The following is a 23,312-nucleotide window of genomic DNA, read 5'->3' as shown; positions in this document are numbered from 1 at the left end:
GGGAACGGTGTCCGCGCGATTCGCGCTCGTTCGAAAGCGAATTCGTCTCCCAGAACAATTTCCCGCCGGTCCCACGGAGCGCTTCGGACTCGTCGCGTTTTATAACCAACGATAAATGTCATACTCCTGGTCGGAATCGTCTCTGTTTCATCCGAGTGGGCTTGGGTACCCCGGAATGGCTCTCTCATAATAGATCAATTTCTCCGTTTCTGTTTTATTCGATCGATTTCGCCGGAAAGTTCCGCGATTAGAGTGACAAATCCTTTTGTGATTCGTTCTGATCACCGTTCACGGAGAAGTACCGTAGTAAGCGTAATAATTCATTTCCAGCGCGTTCTATTAGTGTCATTTACAAAATAGATAACTTTCTACATTCTATACTATAATATTATTTTATCTTCTACATAATATAATATTATTTTATCTTCTACATAATATAATATTATATTATCTTCTACATAATGTAATATTATTTTATCTTCTAAATAATATGATATTATTTTATCTTCTATATAATGTAATATTATTTTATCTTCTAAATAATATGATATTATTTTATCTTCTAAATAATATGATATTATTTTATGTTCTAAATAATATAATATTATTTTATCTTTAGTCCATGTTATAACTAGAATGCAGATTTTTACGTGAACTCAGATTTTCAAGAACACGATCAGAAGAATGAGATTAGTAAATAATTTTTTTTCAAAAATTGTGTTTTAGATAATTTATATATATCTCTTCTCATCACTTGTATTGTATACAATTTTTCACTTCGTAGTTTCACAGCAAATGCATAGAGATCGACGTTGGAATGATAATTTTCTTAGGCAAACTCAAAAGTACAATCCAGCCACTCAATCGGGAAAAATAAACGAAGAAAAGAATCCTCGAAGCAGCGGAGATAAAAATCGCTTCCCGCCGGGGTAAAGTGGTCTCGACCGCGTCTGACTAAGCACGCTCTCGATCCACTGCGACGTGGTTACGCGCGCAATCTGGCCGAACCGGTATCGATAACTTTGATGAAAAGTAAAGATTCTTCAATTAAATTCGAGCTCGCGTATCGACCCGACCTCCGTGATACATTACCAATAATGAAAATGGGGAACACGTGTAATTTATCAACTAAGGAGAAACTCGAAAATTGTAGCATTTTTACATTGCCTCTCACCGGACTGCGCAGATGGACAGAGGAGATTCGGAGCTTCTTTTTGATAGGAAAGAAATTATAATTAACACTAAAACTACCGAGCAATTAAATTGGCTAATGGAATTCCTCTGTAGAATCTGCAACAGTGCATCTATTAGCACTCCACGTAGTTTTGTGATACGTCAGCAACTCCTACCAATTTTGATAGTGGTCCTACTGAAAATTAACAATGTTAACAACTTTGTATATTTGGAAGATCTAATAATCTTAAGGTAGTTTCCTTCAAATTCATTAAAATATTTAATATTACAACTGGTGCAATATTGGAGCCTACGGAGTTCAAAGGGTTAATATGTGTTGATATTGACCCTTTGCACTCAAGAATATTTTTCTCAACAAATATTTATTATTTTCTGATGAAATATCAACGATATGTTTTATAACTAACATAAAGAAATACCTTGCATAAATTAAGTAACAAAACCATTTTATTTCGATGTTCCATGTGTTGAAGCATTATATAAAAATTTAATATTGAATTCTAAATTTTATCATTTCCATGGGTCAAATCTAATGGCGACTGAATGGCGCCTCTCGAGTGCAAATGGTTAAATATTACAACGACAACAGTGATAAAAATAATAAAATTCTTTTTCCGCCCTATATTCGACATCGGAACCAGTAAATAAATTCGCCATGCTTCTATTTCGACATTGGTCCGTTAATAGTAAGAATTTTCAAATCTTCCTTTTGGTAGGCATCTTGGTAGAAACTTGAAATTTCAAGCTTCGAGAGTGAAATATCGACTAGATTCTTATTTGAACCGAATTCACCTCGGTCCGCGTTACCTGTACAATGTACCATGCTGCGCCGGGAATCGATTAGCCACGAATAAGATCGAGAATCCGATTGGAGATCCGCTGAATCGCGCGCGAGCGGGTCCCAGCCCGAATTCCTCGCTGAGAAATGTGACAGATTCTTGAATTTTATAGCCAATAGTATACTGCTGGTCTCAGGGTTGCTTCCTCGACTGCGAAGCACCGAAGTTCAGACGTTAACCCGACGACTCGGTCGATTTATGGCCGTAGACTCCGCGCAGTATCGACAATGCTCGACTGCGACGGGTCTTGGTTGAATAAATCAATTTAATTCCGGAATTATTTGTGTCTGGCTCGGCCGCGGTTTCGCCGGCTGGCTTCACATTTCTCCCGTCCGACAGTGTAACTCTTTTACTGGGCCAATTACCTTTTATGAAGCACGACGTTCCCGCTCGATCTTTGATATAAAACCGGTCTCTCATGAAAATACAGTTTCAAGAATAGATGGGATTAATAAACACGAGTGGTCCGTGCGATTGGAGCGAGTCGAGCAACTTTTCCGGTCGCGGGACAAAAGAAGTATTACGTGGTAAAAATAACAACGGTATTCTCTCGTAAATTCAATGGTGTATATTCAATTGACAAGCGTACCGTTTCCAAAGGAACAGAGACTCTCGGGTATTCGCTATTTCGTCTGTGACTAGCTCGATGGCTGAACATTAACACCGCCGAGCAATGGAGTTGAGAATTCTGTCTCTTTTATGATATTTATTGTAATATTATTCGCAATATTTCAAAAATTAACAGTTACTGAACAGCTCAGGTCATAAGGATATATCCGTTACAATTTGAGCTTAGTGGCTGCTCTTCAAGACTATTTAACACTAGAACTACCCAGCATTTAATACGATTAATATGCAATTCCTATGAAAATTGTAACAATAGATTATTTTCAGTTTCTTCAGGGATTCATTATAGTACTCTAGTGAAACTATTTATTTTCAAAATCATTTCGAATGTTCAATGCTTCGAAGATATCAATAATTGCTAAAAAAAATCGAAACCAGTCATTACGGTAGTTCTAGTGTTAATAAATCTTTTACGTTGATTTTCATTGACGTTACACGAATATCATCTATTTTTAAACCTATAATTCTCAAGATCTAAGTGAACCGATATCTATTTTTCGGGGAAGAATAGGACAAGTTCTATAATAACTGTCCCTAAACCTATTGACCATAACCCCTTTTTAACCCTTTACGGACGAAGATTCTTTGAAATATATAAAACCTTCAGCAAATGAAGCTAAATGATACATCAATTGCTTAAATAATAGGAGAAACAAAAACTACGTATTGATCTCTTACTGTTTCAGTAATTTGATCATTCGTTTGCGACTCAGTGTTAGAAACATGAAAACTTCATGTCGCCGAAATGTCTTCATATTGACGACATCGGGCGTTGGTAAATACCTATACTGGCAAGTTACAAACAAGCAATTTACTTCACTAAATAACAAAACAACGATCACTCACCTTCGTTTGCATTATTTAAAATTTTCATAATTTAGCTTCTCAGAGAAAGAATCTCCAATATTCTCAAAGATCTTCGTCCGCAAAGCATTAATTCGTTTGCTCACAATTCTTTCCCCAACTTTCCCTTCCATACTAACAAAACGCAACAATTCTGTTCCAGGATCGCGAGTTCGTGGAGATGGAGGTGCCCTACAACGGTGCCCCGAAGAGGCCGGGCTCGCCGTCGCCCCTGACCTCCCCCGCGCACAGCACTGCCTCGAGGGGCGGCCTGCTGCACGCCTGCTGCGGCCGCTGCTACCCCCAACGTTACCAGGTACGCGGTCGCCGTATTCTCGCCTCGACGACCTCGATAAGCGAGGGCCCACCCTCGTCTTCCTCCCACTCTCACCAATCGCAGCCGAGCGGGCAACCGGTCCAGTCCCATTACCAACCGATCGACCCGACCACCGTGCCGAATGTTGCGTTCAACGTGCCCGGCGACAACGACCGGCAGCGTCGCCAGGGCACCAGCACCTCCTCCAGCCCCTACAACGAGACAAGGGTGTGAGCCGGGCTCGGGCCAAGGATCTCTTTACAAGATCCCCTCGATACACCCCCTTTTTACTAGGTGAAACGGGTTTCGAAACCGGTTCGGCCCAAGATCGGAGCTCATCGGTTAACCCTGCTACGGCCCTCCGTTGATCTGCTTTCAGAGATTATTCGCAAACCTGGAACATCTATCACGCTAATCGGATTTTTCCTAATTAACCACTTGCGGTGTAGAGAAGTTCCAGAAGAATAAAGACGCATCAACTGATAAAATTACACGTGTATAAATACATTTGTTTATTAATAATCTTGAATATTATGATATTTTTCAAGACAATTTGGAAAATTGACATTTCTGTGACAATCGCTGACGCTCCTGTAACAGAAGCATCTCTGCACGTCTTTCCACCGCAAGTGGTTAAATTCGTGGTAACAACGTTGATCAGAATCGTTTCCTCGTGTCTACTGTTTTCGAGTCTGAAAGTATCGTTGGAGAAGTTTCGAAAGAGTAAACACGCTAGGAGAATGATCGGGTCGAAGGAGGCAAGCTGAACGTAGCAGGGTTAAAGCTCTCCCAGTGAGGATCATCGTCGATGGCAGATTCGGTTGGACTGTTTGCTGCTAGCTGATGTCTTTGGGAAATGGATTCCTGATTCTGAAGTGGGAGATCAGTCTTGGAGTGTCTGGAGGAGAGTCTTCTTTGGGATTGATGGTTTCTCAGGTTCGATTTGTTGCTGTAGGTATACCGGAGTGAGAGGATTCGATAGAGGACGAGTAGCGAGGGTATCTTTCGCCGAGGGTCTTTAGGTTCGACGGTTTCCGATGCCGAAGAGATCATTAGAGATCTGCCGGTGACAGGTCTTAATGTTCAGGGACGTGTCGGAGAATTTTCGAGGGCGCTAAAGACTCGGTACTCAGTGGTGCTGCATCAAACCCCTGGCTCAGGGTAGCTAAACGACGGCCTAAAGGCTGGTTCTATTTAACTGTAGGAACTCTAGAAGTGTTTCCGGTCTAAGTACCTCACTTAACGAATAACGAAATACTCGAGGAGTAATCTAACTAAGAATCTCCGAAGGCACTAACGATTCAGGATTCGATCTCCGCAGTGTCTCCAGCTCGGAGCACCTAAGAATCCTATTTCCGAATGATTCCTGCTTCCAGCTGAAAGGATCGTCAGTGCTCAAGACTGATCTTCAATTAGAGACGCCGAGGTATCGCTGGGCTCTGAAAAGAATCCTCGATCAGAGCCCAGTAGCTCAGGATCGAGTCTCGATCCTGTCGGACGAAAGACTCGTCGAAGTTCCATCGATGATCGGTTGATCCCCGATCGTGGGTCTGACCGAGAAACTCTCTCGGCCTCTGGAACGGAGTCCCATAGCGGAGCTATGGTGTAACCTCCGAGACGCACTCGACGGACTATTTCATTCTTATCGCTCTTCGAGCTCTCAGGCACTAGGCGATTAGCTCTAATTCTTCGTAAATAGAAGTTGAATCTCATGAACGGCGCGGTCCGTACGATCTATCGGTTCTTGTCGATCCGGCGAACGGGAAAAGGGGCCGGCCGCGTCTCCCCCGCGACTCCTGGGGGCGGCCGATGCCCCGTTCCTGGATCTTGATCGTGTATGCCTGCGATTAGATTACGAGGCGCTCGGAGACTAATTTCCGGGATTCGATTAAACGCGAAGAGCGCTCGAACTACGGTCTCCGGTTCAGTCTAAGGGAACCCTTTAGCATTAGGAACCCTTTCTCGGCCCCCTTCCCGTTTCAAAGTCGCAATAATTCAACTAGCACACACCGAGGAGACAGAGTCTTGCTCGTAAGTGTCGGGACGCCGAACCGGGCACGACGCAAACCCGACGAGGCATTATCCGGGGCATTAATAATCCGGCACGAGGTTCGACCGCGGAATAGAATCTCGGTGGATAAGATTTCTGAACCGAGCTAACGAGGACGCCGCAAAGTGGGCTGGGTACCTTGTAGCCGGGACAACTGGGACGCTGATTTTATGGGGAAGTCACTTGGAACTGTGTGATCGGTGATTAAGATTCATTTTAATTTTTGATATTGCGGTTCGTTGTTCGGATTATTGGCGCAAAGTGTGCTGTGCAATCAATGATTAAGATTTCATTTTAATTTCCTGATATTGCGGTTGGTTATTCGGATTATTGGCGCAAAGTGTGCTGGGCACCTTGTAGCCGAAACAACTGGAACGCTGATTTTATGAGAAAAAATTACTGGGAACTGTGTAATCGATGATTAAGATTCATTTTAATTTTTTGATATTGCGGTTGGTTATTCAGATTATTGGCGCAAAGTGTGCTGGGTACCTTGTAATTGCTAGAACAACTGGAACGCTGATTTTATGGGGAAGTCACTTGAAACAGTGTCATCAATGATTAAGATTCATTTTAATTTGATATTGGGGTTGGTTATTCAGATTATTGACGTTTAGTTGATTTTCTGATTGTGTTGGAATTATAGAATTTTTTGATGGTGTTGTGGCGATGAGGAAGTATCACGGGATTTTGTTCTACATTTTTTTAGTTTGAATGATAAGGGAGATCGGAACAGGTTTTTCCAACGAAGAAATTGTCCCAACAGTTATGAACAAGAGCTCGTCGAACGGAGTACCAGAGGGATGTTTCTGGAAACGAAATATCACGGCGACATCGACTCCCGGTCGTTAACCCATTTTTCGCCGATTGTAAAAGGAGAATAAAAAACGCGTGGGAGTACCGGTGAATTTTGTTTACTGTACCCGAGTGATACGGCTCGATGGGTACTCGAATGTTGTATTTGTAACGTTGCGTTGACGCACGCTTAATATATAAGCTGAGTATACGTGACTAATTTCTATGAAACTAAGAAAAGTATCTCTAATTCATCGAAATTATCGATTATCTTTCCATCGCTTCAGTCTTTATAATCGTTCTCGGAAACCGTGAGGATTTACATTGGAAACTGATAGATTCAGGAAACCTCGCTTTTAATCTAAAGTTAATGTACGATTAAATGGATATATTAAAAATGAAGCTTTCTTACGATATCAATCTCAGAAGCTATAATATCTAGTAATATCAGAAACTCTGCAACTCGGAGAATTGCTTCGGTAGCTTCGGAAGTAAAATAAAATTTCGAATCGTTGACGTGTCATTAATTAATCTAAAATTTAAAACAACATAAGCTTAATCTAAATTTAAATAAACGCGAAAAGATTCATACACGTTTCTCATAACGTACATCTGCTAACGTCATGAACCACACAACTCAGAAACGAAAGAAATTGCTTCAGAGACTCCAAATAAAAATAAAACGAACTTGCCAAACATTGACGTACCGTTAAATAATCGAAAACTAAAAAGACAAACAGAAACTTGATCTAAATTCAAACGCAGCAAAAAAGTTTCATACGTTTCTCCTAAACCACAGAACCTAATTTGCTACCACCATAAACCACACAACTCAGAATCGAAAGAAATAGCTCCAGAAGCTCCAAATAAAAATAAAACAAACCTGCCAAGCACTAACGTACCGTTAAATAATCAAAAGCTAAAAAGCGAAACGTCATCCGCCAACATCGCAAACCATACAGCTCGAAAATAAATAAACGCTTCGAAGCTCCCAGAAGGGAAATAAAATAAAATTGTTGCGTCGCGTTAACGTAACGCCAGCGAAAAATGGGTTGAAGGTTGGGTCGGTGACGGTGTCGGCTCTCCCCCGAAGCACTGCCAGCCTTTGGGTTCGAAACTCGAACCGGCGATGCTCTCGCCGTTTTATCTTCCCGGCGTGCGCGCGCGTGACGCGCGGATCCTTCGGTACGCTTGATAAGAGCCGGATAAACCCGGCGTCGTAAAAATTTCCTGCGACCTCTTCCCCGGCTGCGCGAAAATACGAAGCTCGTACGGCGTCGTACGGACACCCCGGGAAATGACGTAACGGCGCGCGATCGCATCACGGCGGATAGAAATCCCTTCGAAAAAATCCTGTCGCCTTTCCCGACTCGCTCGAGAGAGTCCAATTTGTCGTTCGCTGTTTCGAGCGTTGTTTCGAGGGAACGGTTCCTCGAGTCGTTGACGAGGCACGGGACAAACGGAATATTTTGCGAGCGGCAGGCGCTGTTCTGTAGATTTTCGCCTCTGAAAGGAAATTCCTGGAGGAGACGGGAATGAAGTGGGAACTTAACAGTGGAATGGGTTTCGTTGACTGGTTCCTAAGTCTTCTTTCTTAATTAATAAGAGGGAGGAGGTAAGAGCTTCTTTGTGAAGTTTCTAAAGAAATTGATTTAGTAGGGAAATTGAATTGAGTTAATTGGAATCTCGATGACTGCGTTAGTGTCTATGGAGATTTGAGAATGTATATTTGACTGCTCTAGTAGTTCTATATCGGAATTCTATATTCTATTGTAGAATATATATAAATATCTATATTCAGAATTAGTTTTGTTTAAGAAATGTAATATTAGTTAAATTTCGTTATACACTTTGTACTAATATTAGTTAATCTTATCCGAAGATTTAGTACTAGTTCATCTAAAAGGAATTTGCTACATAGTTTGTCAAGAACATTACTAATTTCTTGGTTAAAGAATAATATTATAATGTTCATGAAATTGTTTACAAACGTTGAATGTTTACTCGTTATCTTTTATATATCATAACACTATCCTCGCGTAGGTAAACATTATCAATCTTCCATGTTCCAGAAATGGAAAGTTCTTTTCGATTTTTTCAGAATCAATTTATTTACGAGCTATCTTACGAAACTTCCTATTATAAGGAACGCTCTTCTCCCGATAAGAAGGTCCTTCATTATTCAGATCGCGTGACACTCAGCGTTACGTCGATCCCGTGCTTCGTCCGCGATCGCATTAGAAAGTGATCGTACCCGAGGATCCGCAAGAAGACGAGAATTTGCACGTACCTCCTCCTCCTCGCGTGTTACGGTCGCAAATAAATTATAAAGAGGACTTAAACGTTCTATTAAGCTACGGCGTAGCTCGTCTGCTTGGAATTCCTCCAAAAATCCGTCCGGAGGGATGGAGAACGCAGCCCGCGAGATTTCCGCGGATGATCGAGCCTCCTCGAGGATCGGATTCCTCGGACCGGCGCTGCCATTTTCGCTTTCATCCCCAAAGTTCCTGGAAAACAGGCACGGGAACTATCTAATCTCGATGATCTGCTTTGTGATTAATTTCTGTGATACTTTCCATGTTCCCAAGTAATTTCTTTTCTTGGAACCTGTTCCTTGAATTGTTCTAGCTGTTGTTTTCCGTGCGATCGTTTGCGTTCTGGATGCTGAGGTTGTCCTTCTCTAACTCTACGTTCTAATTAGCAATCTTCTTCTCGAAGGAGATTTTTTAATGAATCAGATCATGATCAGACTGACAATTGAACTCACATTTGAATTTTTTACTTGAATTTTTTGAGTATTTAATATTGCATTTCCAAAAGTTTCTTTGAAATTTTAAAAGTTGGGTCGTATAAAGAAAAACAGTAATATTTTAGTCATTCCTTTTATTCTCGTAAGTGACTGAGAGTCGCATCGTGGCATGGTTCGTTATGAGAACACGTGGTGCTATTGGGGTTCAAGTATAGGTGAGTCGAGGAGAGATGGTTAATTTTTAAGAGTATTCACATCGTGAACCTTATCGACACTCCACGAAGAGAGATATACTTATGGGACTAAATGCCTGTAAGAATAGTTGAATGAAAAGATACACAGAATGGAAAAATTATACTAATACATCAGTTGATTGAATTGTATTATTATCATTGCGCGTTCATCTAGTTGACTGTCATTAGGCATCATTATTTATAATATAGAAACGTTTTCGTATAATCGTCGTTCAATTAACACTAGAACTAACGTACCAGTCAAAATGACTGGTTTTGATTTGTTTGTTTCGCAATTATTAATACCTTAAAAGCATTGAGTACTTGAAATGATTTTGGAAATAAATAGTCTCACTTGAGTACTACGTTGAATATCCAAAGAAACTGAAAATAACCTATTGTTAGAATTTTTATAGGCATTACATATCAATCGTATTAAATGCTCCGTAGTTCTAGTGTTAAGTGAACTATAGTAAGTCGATCTTGGGGGTCACCGGTGTCCCCCATGGCATTCAACGTGTTAAACATAATTAAGAAATTTAAATAAGAACCATCTCACTCGGAATTACCTTGATTTCCTAGGTGTAACACCAAAGACTGAAAAACGTTTATTTCCTCTGTCATTGATTTTAATGTGTTACCGAGATAAATATCAGTTGCCACAGGTGCATAACGACGCGCAGTTTAATCATGATCATCGGTTCACGCAGGAATCACTCGGAGATTGCTGGTGTAGAATCAGGAAGTTCGAGAAGGAGTGTTTGAGTGTATAATCTGGCCGGCTTACCGAAGGATCGGCGCGTTTTCATTCGAGACACCGATCTCGAACGAGTCGGAATCACAGTCTTACCGTAGACTAGTTCTAGACTATCGTTCTCGCCCAGTGATTGGGTCTAATTGAAGTTACTCTAGCCTTCTAGCCGCCTTCGCGGCGAATTCTAAATCGATGTCATAGGGATTCTACTAGAACGACCGGAGAATCACTGGACCCGCTTCTCCTGGGACTTTAGAGTCTGAACTCTGACATCTACGCTGTGAAACCTGATGCAAGTGAACTCTTTCATCTACGAATCTCAAGCAAACGAAGACCCAATGAAACATCCTCGTCGTTAATTCAAGGATAAGATATATGTTATGATCCATTGAAATCTTGCAACTTTTTCAACATTTTTGTACGAGATAAACGCATACAGGTTCATGGTTAACCTTTAAGTATGAACATGCTTTACCTCTATATAAAATATGAATCTTGAAAACAATCAAGCTTTCGTTACATAATTGATACTATCGCTGTGTAGAGGTACTTGAACAAGCAACAACGAATACTATCGATTCCTTGATTAGTTGAACGAGAATATTCGAGGTTAATCGGTAACCTTTCGACGTCGATAATTAACACTAGAACTACCGAGCACTGAAACTGACTTTTTCAAAGTTCTCTGTAGAAACTTCAAGAGTACAGAGGCTTTAATTGCATTATAATTCAATTTGCATATTGCCAAATCAGTTTCTTTAATAACTTCCAGAGAAGCATTTTTTTAATTCTCACGAAAAGAAGAAATCTAGGATGGGTCACTTTGACCCGGTAGTTCTAGTGTTAACATTTAAGTTCATGTTTAAAGGTGAGTGTTCTAGAGTCTCAGGTATTCTTCCTTGAATTCCATGGGTTCCGCGGGTCAGCGTCTCTGACCTCTGATCTCCGAAGTCGCTAGGTCTCTTCGAGAACTCGTAGATCGTCCTTAGATTACCTCTTCCAGTCGAGCGGCCTTCTCTCTTCGTGCAGTTCGAGTCTTTGTCCCCATCGTCTCCAGAAGCACGCAAGTAGACACCATCATTAGGCTCCTGTAAATTCGACCCCGCTAGGTTTACTACATCGTGGATTAATCGGGGCGTGGCTCGTGATCGTAACAAGTCTGATCGAGTTCTCTGTAATCATTGTTCGTGAAGAAATCCTGTAAGATACTGATCGCTGGCAGCTCCAAACTTTGGTGATCTTCCAGTCCTCTGTCTCCACCTTTCTCCTCACTCTGTCTTCCACGGTTATTAACACTTTGGCGATAGTTGGCACGCGAGTCCTCTAGCCAGTGGTTATCGTGACATCGAATAAATAGAGCTTCACTTTACTGAATCGCGGTTAACACGTTGAGCGCCATGCCAGTCACTGATGACTGACGCTTCTGAATGACTAAAAAACAATCGTAACATACAAGACAACCGATGTGAAATAAAATTGTTCAATAAGGCAACTAAGTTGATAATAGTGTAACGCAAACGTTGCAACGCCAAACAATTCATAATTATTTCTACTTTTCTTTGCTACAAAAGACAAACTCTACGGGGAAACGCTTAAGATTTTCGTGGCGCTTAACGTGTTAACCCTTTGCACTCGAGAATATTCTCAAGAAATATTCATTATTTTCTGATTAAATATCAATGATATGTTTTGCAACTAAGATAAAGAAATTGTATAAATTATGTGACAGAACTAGTTTATTTCGATGTTCCACGTGTCGATGCATTATAAAATTTGATCATTTTGTTCGGTCAAATCAAATGGCGATTGAAAGGCGCTGCTCGAGTGCAAAGGGTTAATATTAGAACGAAATAGTTACAGTGCAAGGTATTCGACATTTTAATGCTAATATTTATAATATTTATATATTGAATATTACGAGTCTCTCAGAATGGGGTTACGATTTCTTTATACTCTCTGATTTTTCTAAATTCTAATGGAATAAATAATATTTCAGTTATTAACACTAGAACTACCGTACCAGTCAAAATGACTGGTTTCAATTTTTGTTCAGCAATTATTGATATTTTAAAAGCATTGAATATTCGAAATGATTTTGAAAATAAATAGTTCATAGTACTTCTATAATTCTACTTCTATAATTCTAATAGTAGTAATAATGATTTGTATATATTGTTACAATTTTTATAGGAATTGCATATTAATCGTATTAAAATCTCGGTAGTTCTAGCGTTAAAGGATTCACTCGTTTCTAGATCAGTAAACCCTTCTTTCCATATCTTCTATCTCGCATAATGTCAAAACCGAAAACGCTAATTGTCCCAATTTCTCTTTTCTAGACATAACCTGAAGTACCAATATTGATGTCATTACCAATTACTACTAATCATTCCACTACATTCCCCTGGCTTCACAAAACCTGGCTTCCGAAAACCCACCAATCACCGTCAAAGCGTTAATTCTTCAAGCATACAAGCTCCAGCTTCCAAACTTCCCCAGAACCTCCCATATAGTCTCCCCCAAACTGTCGTCCCCACGCAACAATTGCCCGACATGTCATCCCGATTTCCCGAATCTTCTTTTCGCAAATCGCTCTCGGCTGTCGACGGGCGATCCTTGTCGCGATGACGGACGCGGCTGTTGGTACGTCGCGCCGGACGTGACGGAAAGCGTTCCGAGCCGCCGCTGAAAAGTGGCAACGGTTTCCGGTGTCCGGGAACCCGATGCGTATCGACTGCAGCGCTCCGAGAGGCGGCGCGTATATCGACTCGTAAATCAACTTCCAAGCGTAGCCAGGGGCGACGTTAACGAGGGAAAATGAGAAGTGATAAATGGTCCGGCACGGCTGACAGATCGAGGACGAGACCCCATCGAAACCCCATTAAGTGTCGTTCCTCCGGCTCCCTCGTCCCCCTTCGGACGCCATTTTTCAGCGGTCCGGGCCCCGGCGCGTGTTAATCGGCGATTAACTCGAAAATTCGCGGCCACCGTTGCCCCCGGAAAATTCCGCTGGAATTATTCTCCTACGGACTAATTGCTGGATAATTGAAATCCGCCGCGCATATAGATACGGGCCGTTTTAATTAGATTCCGTTTCTATTCCGCCTGGAAATTTCCGGGCCGCACGCTCGATTTTCGGGAGCGCCGTGCCGGCGGATCGCTGACTTCCGTTCCCTTGGATTCTCGCTCGTATTATGTTTCCCGTTCGACAAAGCCGCTTTGCTATTGCTAATTCATCCTGGATTAGCGGGAGCAATGATCTCCCGTGTACATGAATATCCTCTTCTATGTTTAATTGGTAATTGCCTGACGCGAGGTGCGCCGGGGCTGCAGTTTCCAACTCGTTCTCGATGAAAATCTAGAATTTCCGGCGGTACTTCTGGATGGTTCACCTCTCGCGCTGGAATTTAGAGACTTGGCGATCGTTCGCTCGAAGAATTCTGTTTTTACCTGTTTCACGCGGACATGCATACCGATTTTGTTTGTTAATCATTTACATAGAGTGATATATTTTAGAGTTATTGGCAATTGTTTGACCATGTTATTGGCAATTTTCGAAAACATCTTTCCAACGCAAGAGGTTCAACGTTTCGAACGTTCCATAAGAAAATTCATCAAAGTGAAATGAGAATTCAATTTCACCACTAGCACTTTCACGTCCACACGGGTCACAAAAATTATATTCTCCGTCGCTGGAACTTTTTGGAAAGTTCATTAAAATGTACAAATATGAAATATAAAATTCATTAGAATATAATAAACTTAGCTTTTTATTAAATGATACGTGTAATACGTGTAATACGTGTAATTTCCAATAGCACCACGTTGAGGTTACCGCAAATAATAAACGGAATGCAAATGACACCACGTTGGAGTCATCGACAAATAACGACCGGCTTGCTAATAGCACCACGTTGGTGTCACCGGACGTGAAAGTGTTAGAGAGCACTGGAAGCCTTTGTTAAAACATCTCGAATCTCGCCTCCAAAGCTACGTTCAACACATTTCCATCATTCTTCTCAACAGAGAATAATTCTCGGCAAACTCAGCCTATTTCCCATATCGCAGTTTCGACGAAATCCACGACACAAATCAGACGCCGACAAACAAGGTCTCCGCTTACTTCTACCGGCGTTTCCGCTCGTAAATCCATGATCAGCTTCGATCTCCGCAAAAACCTGATACCGACTCTCCAATTCCCGGTCGAAAAAGTTGAAAATAACGTACGCTGGACGTTAATTGACGTTATTCCGCGTGATTAACCCCTTGTCCTACAACAACGTGTAAGACCCGCGTTGAAGATTTTAAACAGACTTTAACAAATATAAATATCGCTCAGTTCTTGTAAATTTAAATGAAACATTATCTTTCTATTATTAATTATTATATTATACAGCAAATTTTGACATAAAATATATATGGAATTTTTCTCTTTTTCCAATAGATTATTAATGAGAAAGTTACATTGATCAGAGTTGAGAAAGAAATCACAGAGTGAATCAAACATAGAATTCACAACAACGAGTGAAACTCGTGGTGAAGATTTTCAACATGATTCAACAAATATATACATTACTCAGTTCATTCGAATTCAAAGTAAATATAATTCCTCTGTAATCAACTATTACACATAAAAGGAGATATAGGCATAACATATGCTTAGAATTTCTCTTTTTCCGATAAATTATCAATGACAAAGTAGCCATATCGATCAGAGTTGAGAAAGAAATCATAGGGCAAGGGGTTAATCGCCGTGTGATCACCTGGAATTTTCGAGCCGAAGTTCGGCCGAGCGTTCGCGAGCCGTGCGGAGAGGCCAGTCGTCGGAGCCGTGCGTGACGCGGCGTCACCTGGCAAATGTGTTCCTCGCCGGCTCTAAATCAATGATAAGATTCATACGTGCCGAGGGAACACGGGGCCACCGTCACCGGCACGACGAATGTGTTCCTGCCACGGGCCACGTACGGGAGTCCTCGTTCACTGTCTGCGCCGCTTTCTCGAGCACCGGCGCTGCCGAAATGCTAGGCGGCCGCATTACACGCCCGCAGAGAGGAGCGTGCCCGCGTATCCGCGGGGATTTCGCGACGAATTCCTCGTGGATCGCACGACTCGCGGCTCCCTTTGTCGGCGAAGGGGCCTGCGGTGGGGCGAGCAGCTTCGGGCTGTTTCCACGAGACGAGCGGATCGTAAGAAACTCGCAGCTTTCGCGATGTGCAGGTTTGTCGAGGGAAACAGCGCGGATCGAGACGTTCGCAGGGATGAGTCGGGTTTGTGTTCTAGTTAACCCTCTGTGGGCCCGTGTAACCTTGAAGTCACATGTCGGTATATTGGAATCTTGTCGATTTATTTCATTTTGCACTCAAAGTGGCGAATAAAATTAAGTAATCGGTTAATTTAAACTTTTATACGCTCAGGCGTGAAGGCGTCATTGCAGCTTGAAAGTTACAAAATGTACTCGTTTGATGAAATTATTGAATTTATTCAGTACATTGTTAACTCGTATTCATATGTGGATACTTATTAATTTTGAACTGCATAGATTTTGTTATAATAATGAACAAAAAGTCGGCCCATGGAGGGTTAAACCGATTTATTTGCTGCGCGTTGTCGGTGGTCCGCGGCTGTGGAATTTAGATTGTGGAGGATATTCGGTTAGAGGGAGTTTCGTTTTGTGTTTTATGGTTGTAGATGGAAGATGTCTCTAATTTCGCGTTTGAGAGGTCGCGCCTGTGGACAGAACTCTGTAATTTGATTGTTTGTATGATGGAGATTGAAGATTAGCAGGGTGTTGATATGTAGCTTCTGCTGTACGGAATTTTCATTTGGGAAATGAAGATTTGATGCGAATACCGCTGTTTATATAACGTTGGAATTGAAACGCGAAATATCCGTCATTGGAGAAACTGTGTATAATGTAATACAACTACCATATGTTTAGCTCTTTACAACTGTCTGAGGCATTTGTTTATCACTCGTCTTTCCAAGTTACCGAGTTTTGTCCAGAAAACGTGCGTACGTTTGGGAACTCGAGTGTCTCAGGAACAGTCGAAGTTAACCCTTTGCACTCTGTAGGCTCCAATATGACACCATTTATACTATTAACCCTTTGCATCCGAAAGGTGACTCAGTCACCACTTGATTCGATGCAGCAAAACTATAAAGTTGAATATTTAATATTTCAAATTAAACTTCGCATTACGTGAAATATTGAAATAAAATACCTTTGTTGCTTAATTTATCCATGAATTATCGTTAAATTAGTTTCAAACAAAAGTGTCGAATATTTCCATTGAAAAACGTTCGAGTTCAAAGGGTTAAATATTTTAATGAATAAATTTACTATCCTAAGATTACTGGATCTTCTATACATCCAAATTTTGTATTAAGAAGGAAAAAAAACCTAAGAGATGTTATAAAAACGGCTTGGAGTTAGATTACAAAATCATCCGGAGTGCCAAGGGTTAAGCAGAGATTCTGGAACAGTGTTTCTCCGAGAAATCCATATTCTCAAGGGACTATCGAAATTGATTACAAACGATCTTACAATCAAACGATCAATATACCCCTCTCCTAGACTCCAGCCCAATAAGATCCATCTTGACTCGCGCAAACTCTCAAGAACAATTGCCACGTCCCACTAGAAATTCCTCGAACAACCTTAATATCCAAACTCAAATTTCTCTGCAGAATCGAAGAAGCTCTCCATGCCAGCTCCTCGATGAAATCCTCTATCCCGTGGAACGCGACGATCAATCTCCCAGTTTATCAGGATTCCGTATCGCTGTTCCCGCTGCATAGGGCCATTCATCAGGATCACGAGCCACGTTTCCGCCCCGTCGACCATATCGAAGACCCCGGGCCTTCGAGGACCCAATCCCATAAACGTGGGCCCGGTCGGATCGTCTTCCACCGGAGAATCTCTCGCCCCCTCTTAGATCTCGAGCCGCGATCGCTCGTCAGAGCCCCCCCGCCCTACGTCTTCCATTTTTAGATTAAAACTCCCGAACGCCGCGCAACATCCCGATGCCCGAGCCCGTGTGCCCGCCTTTCTCTCGCCCGATCGCACAAAAACAATCAATCGAACACACGGGGCGAACCCTTACGCTTTCTTCACCCCCGAGGCTCCATCGAGTTTCCGGCAGGAAACGGACGGAGAGGGGGGAACCCCGCGGCGCGACGAAGTCGCGGGCGGAACAGGACTTCGAGAGAAGGGAGAGAGCGGGGTTGGGGAAGATATCATTTGATTACTGGCGATCATTCGAAGATGATGCGTTGTTTACCGGTTAACGAGTGAAGGTTCGTGGAAATCGTTAAGGATTTGCAGATCTTTTGAGGATTGTTGTGCGGTTGAGATTCAGGTGATTATTGTGGATCTTGGTTAACTGCAGGTCTGAGATAATTAGACTACAGATCATGATGTTTCAAAGTATTGCAGAAAACGGTGTATTTCGTTTGAACGAGACAAATGAAAATTTATCATATAATGTATGACACGTCGCATTGATTATAGAATAATCAAGCTATGACCTTCGTTTTAACACATTGCGTACCGGCTAATTTTCAGGAAACTGAATTGTGATGGCAATTTTCACAGTCTACTTATATCACTATACATAGAGAAAATCAGATATCATATTGTTATGTAATATATTCTAAACAGATAATCAATTCGAATTAAATTTTACATTTCTTTCAAAGCTGCGGTATTTAGCGAAGTTGCACAGCTAAGTGTCTTTATATAAAAACGAGATTTCTCGTTGCCGGTACGCAATGTGTTGACACGATGACTGCCATGGGGGTCACCGGTGACCCCCAATCAAAGGGAATTACTATAGTTCACTCAATTAAAAGATGATTGTTTCAAAACATTTCTATATCATAGATAACGCTAGCTAATGTGGCATTCAGCTAGACGAACTTGCAATAATAACAATAGAATTCAATCAAATGATTTAATATTATATATTTTCCATTTCGAGTATTTTTCTTTATGAAATCATGCGGCACTTAACGTGTTAAGCTCCAGATTTAACGCGAATGTGGTCTAAGTATCCTAGATTCGTCCTATTTACTAACTCCTAATCAAAACCTACCCCAATTGCAATCGAACTCACTAATGAATCATTTGGCTCCCAAAATTTCACAACTACAACCACAAAACTGCAATACAAGATAATTCCTCCCAAGGAATACTACAAAAATCACCTATCACTTTATACCGCGTAATCTTCATTCACTCTGCAACGCTGCGTTTCCAAACTGCCCCAACCCTTTCGCGACGGGTGCCGTGTATATACGGTAGCCACTTTTTGGTCTACAGAGTCTGACGCCGCTTACATACGGCAGTCATTTATTACTTTACAGCGGCTGACGCCGTCTAGATACGGCAGTCACTTATTGGTTCTTTTCTATTATTATTCTATTCCAATAGCGAACTCAAAATAAAGCTATGAATACATTGGTGGCGAATGGTTCACTTGCTCTTTCGCGAACGACGACAAAGTACGGTCAGTCGCGCCGTCTAGATACGGCAGTCACTTATTGGTTCTTTTATATTATTATTTTATTCCAATATCGAACTCAAAATAAAGCTATAAATACATTGGTGACGAATGGTTCACTTGCTCTTTCGCGAACGACAAAGTACGGTCAGTCGCGCCGTCGCGAAAAGTGGCAAAGTACGGTCAGTCGCACTATTGCGAAAAGTAGCGAAGAATGGTACAGGTGCGCCGTCGCGAAAGGGTTAACGCGAGTATCTTGCATAAAATACTTCTAGTATCCGTACACGATCAAATTGCATTTTGCCCAACTCTCGGAGGATCCACCTCTTTCCTCTCGCGATTCATTTTCCGCCCGGTTCCCAGCCTCCGCCTCTCCCATCCCTCGCGTCGCCCTCTTTCGCGCCGCTCTCTCGCCTCTTCTCGTTCTTTCCGTTCGTTCGCCGCGGATTTCGTCGAGTCCGCACACGGGACGGTTCGCCGGCGAGGCTTCCGCAGCCCCGGCCGGCGAATCGAACGGGTCGATACCGCGGAACGGAGCCGCGGGGCCTCGTTCCCCGCGGACGACACGCTCGCCCCCTTGACCTTGCGTACCGCGTTGCGCGTCCACGACACGTCGAGGTGTGTCGCGGCGGAACCTGTCGCTCCGCCGATCGAAACGGAGCGGTCTCGGTCGACGCTCGATGATCGATCGCGCCAGCTGATGATTTCGAGCTGTCGCTCGCTTTAGACGGTCGGTTAGCGTTGGAAGTCGGCTTCGGGCGTGCAGCTCTGGCAGCTGGCGTCTTCTGCTTCTTGGAGCTCGGAGCGTCGTTGTTCCGTTGCTTCGGTATCGAAGTATCGAAGTGGATACGGGAGTAAGTCTGAGGATTTGAGGAATTGAATTGATTTTTCAGAGGGAATTCGAAGATGTTGAGCTTGTTGGATTCGTGACGCTCTGTTTGGAGATTGGTTCGTAGGATTTAGGCAGGTTTCTGGGTGATTTGAATAATTGTACGGTGTCTTGTCTTGGTAGGTTGTCAAGCGAGCGACTGTTTTTGTACAGTTCCCCCGATCGATCCATCGAGCAGTTCTTCGCGATCACTCTCGACGAGTGGAAATCTTTGGATCTGGTCCGTGGGACTCGATACGAGCCCCATGGACCGCGTTGTCGACGAATGGCGCCAGCTTTCGGTCCTAACAGTAGCCTTAAGGTTAACCCTAACTCCGTAGATAGGCCCAACGAGACAGGAATCGCGAGAACGCCTCGTAAAGTCGTTTAGGGACGTCGCGCGACTGCAGCGGAACGCTCGAACGAACGAAACGTCCGGGAAACTAGAGTCATGATCGACTGTGACGAGATCTTTGATTAATATTTTAATTGGATTATTAATTCTTCTTGCCGGATTGCGTCAAGCCACCTTCGAATCTTTTTTCTAATTAATTGAAAGCTAGATGGACTTGTCTAGCGTTTCCATGAAAAATCCATCATTCCATTACTTCGATAAACGTGTGAGAATCTGAAACATTTGAAAATTCTCTTGAAAATTTAACACTAGATTTACGGAAGCAATTTCATAGATATCGAATCTTTCAAACATTATTTTATAACGATGCAAGTCGACTTTGATTGTCGCAATTATGCGAGTGCACGTTATAACTCTGTTCTTGAAACTAATTTCCATGACCTATATGAACAAATATCAATGTTCTAGTAGCGATAGAATGAAGAATAGAATAAATCTCCGTAAATCTAGTATTGAGAAATATTCCAGTTACCTATATTTAACCTACGAAAGCTCAACGCGTTGATCGATACACGGACTCGTTGACAAAAACAAAATGAAACGAACGCAGTATCAGACTAATTAAATCGCGATGTCGTTGCTCGTTTCTTTAACCCTAATCACCACGATGTGACTTTGAATCACATTTGAACTTTTCACTGAAATTTTTTCATTATTTCATATTGCATTTCCAAAAGTTTTTCTGGTATTTTAAAATGTGAGCTCTACAAAGAAAAACAGTAACATTTAATGAATCAGATCATGATGAGACTGGTTATTAACTCTAATCGGACCACGATGTGATTTTGAGTCACCTTTGAACCTTTTACTCAAATGTTTCGATTATTTCATACTGCATTTCTAAAAGTTCTTTTTCTTTTAAAATTTGGGCGCTATAAAGAAAAACACTAACATTTTAATTATTCCTTTTATTCTCATAAGTGCTTCAATTCGCATCGTGGTATGATTGGTTATAAAAACGTGGTACAATTAAGGTTAAATAGAACTGTTCTCGAACTCAATCGAATTGTCGGTCACAGGTGACCTCAGCTGCAATAAACGCGTTAACAGCGGCACAATTAGCAGCCACGCGAGCCCGAGATTTAATCAAAACTCGCGAATCGATCGTCTCCCTGTAAATCCTTATGCCGGGGAATCTCGGGTAACGATTGTTGACGTAAGGCTATCGAGACCGGTTATAGAGTTCGATAATCGTCGGACGAGGGCCGTAAGCCGTCCGTCCCGATCGGGATTTACGATCGCCGCCCGTCTAAACATTCCTCTGCGGGATTTATCGCGCGATAAAGCAACGTCGTCGCGATTAATCGATCTGTATTAGCGACATAAATCCGGGGGATCGCGTTCCGCGAGATTCGCGCGAGATTTACGACGGCCGGCCGCGTTTTATTCTCACCCTTGACGCAGCCCCGCACTACACCACGGTTTTTCCATTGGGAATCCCGCGGTATCGCGGACCTTTCGATCTCGTAAACGATTATTACCGCGTTCCGTGCCGTAATTTTTGTGAAACACTTTTTCTGAGACATCTGGCAAAGATACACGCCACGAAGAAATAAGAAACGTAAAGAAATAATATGAAAATATATAGAAAAATCGAAAACTTAACCCTTTATTAAAAATTACAAAGTGTTGTATATAATATTAAGTTTTGTATGATGTATCAATATGTGAAATATTTCATGTAACTTTGAAGTCACATATTAGTATATTGGCATCTTGTTGATTTATTTTATTTTGCAGTCAAAGTGGTGAATAGAATGGAGTAATCAAGAAAAGTAATGAAAGTAATGAAAGTTAACTGCAACTTTTATACGCTCAGGCGTGAAAGTTTGTCATTGTAACTTGAAATTGATGAAATATATTCGTTTGATGAAATTGTGGAAACTATTGAATATATTGTTCAGTCGTATTCATATGTAGATATTTATTAATGTTTTACTGCATAGGTTTTGTTATACTCGCGAACAAAAATTAATTTACGCGTGATTTCTCATTAGTTTCAAATAGTGTCGTCCATGTCTGATCGGACAGTGTCGAGTGTTTCTAGTAAAAAGTTTCCGAGTGCAAAGGGTTAATTAATTATTAATTAATGTCAATATTTAACCGAAATTTCTGGTGGTACGGAACGTGTTAACGCTTTGATAACGAGGACTGACTATCAGTCTCTTAATTTCTATGAGATTATTGTTCATCTCAGTTTCACATAGTCAATTATCCTTTTATCTACTGTAACGGAAGGATTTCGTTATCGTTCGGAGCGGTTTCGTGTGCAGTCGCGACCAACGAATCGAGTTTTATCGTGGCAACGAACCTCGAGAATGGTTCGTGTCGAGGCCAGAGATTCTAACCACTCCGTTTTGCGTGAATTGTAACCTTAGTAGCCTGGGCACGATTGCTGTAACTTTTGCTAACCTGTAGGAGCTCGTGGAGAATGGGTTTTTCTGTTAGACAAGGTTGCCAGTGATATGATAGCTATGAGATGATACAATGAAATGATATGGAAATTTATATAAATTTGTTAAATGTACTTTGCGTTGATAATACTTTGTTTGTTCTACTTTAATTTTAATACATTAATGTTACAGAAGATAAGAGTTTTAACACTAGAACTAGTCAAAATGACTGGTTTCGATTTTTTTGTTTAGCAATTATTGATATCTTCGAAGCATCGAATATTCGAAATGATTTTGAAAATAAATTCATTTCAGTATTACAATGAATGCCTGAAGAAACTGAGAATAATCTATTGTTACAATTTTCATAGGAATTGCATATTAATCGTATTAACACTAGAGCTACCGTACCAGTAAAAATGACTGGATTTTTTTGTTTGACAATTATTAATATCTTCGAAGCATCGAATATTCGAAATGATTTTGAAAATAGTTTCATTTCAGTACTATAATGAATGCCTGAAGAAACTGAGAATAATCTATTATTACAATTTTTACAAGAATTGCATATTAATCGTATTAAATGCTCGGTAGTTCTAGTGTTAAGAAACTTAAGTATTTATTATTGAAATAGAATACAGTTCATTGTATATCATTCTAAACACATGAATCACATTACAATGACGTCTCTTCATTTAGAATCCACGTAAATGTCTCGAGTTGTTAATTACGCAA

General features: G+C 41.4%; 1 protein-coding gene across 10 annotated transcripts in view; it reads left to right on the top strand.

Annotated features, from left to right (window-relative positions):
- The window catches only part of Shal (potassium voltage-gated channel protein Shal), a 248,156-nt gene that overhangs the window by 172,496 nt on the left and 52,348 nt on the right, over positions 1-23,312 (top strand). For all 10 annotated transcript variants that reach the window (XM_076364750.1, XM_076364741.1, XM_076364742.1 and 7 more), the window contains exon 4: positions 3,667-3,819. In XM_076364750.1, the coding sequence (XP_076220865.1) occupies positions 3,667-3,819 (153 nt within the window). The remainder of the gene's footprint in view (positions 1-3,666; positions 3,820-23,312) is intronic.

The sequence above is a fragment of the Nomia melanderi genome, chromosome 2 (genome assembly GCF_051020985.1).
Source record: "Nomia melanderi isolate GNS246 chromosome 2, iyNomMela1, whole genome shotgun sequence".
Lineage (NCBI taxonomy): Eukaryota > Metazoa > Arthropoda > Insecta > Hymenoptera > Halictidae > Nomia > Nomia melanderi.
This window is presented reverse-complemented; position numbering and strand designations above follow the sequence as displayed.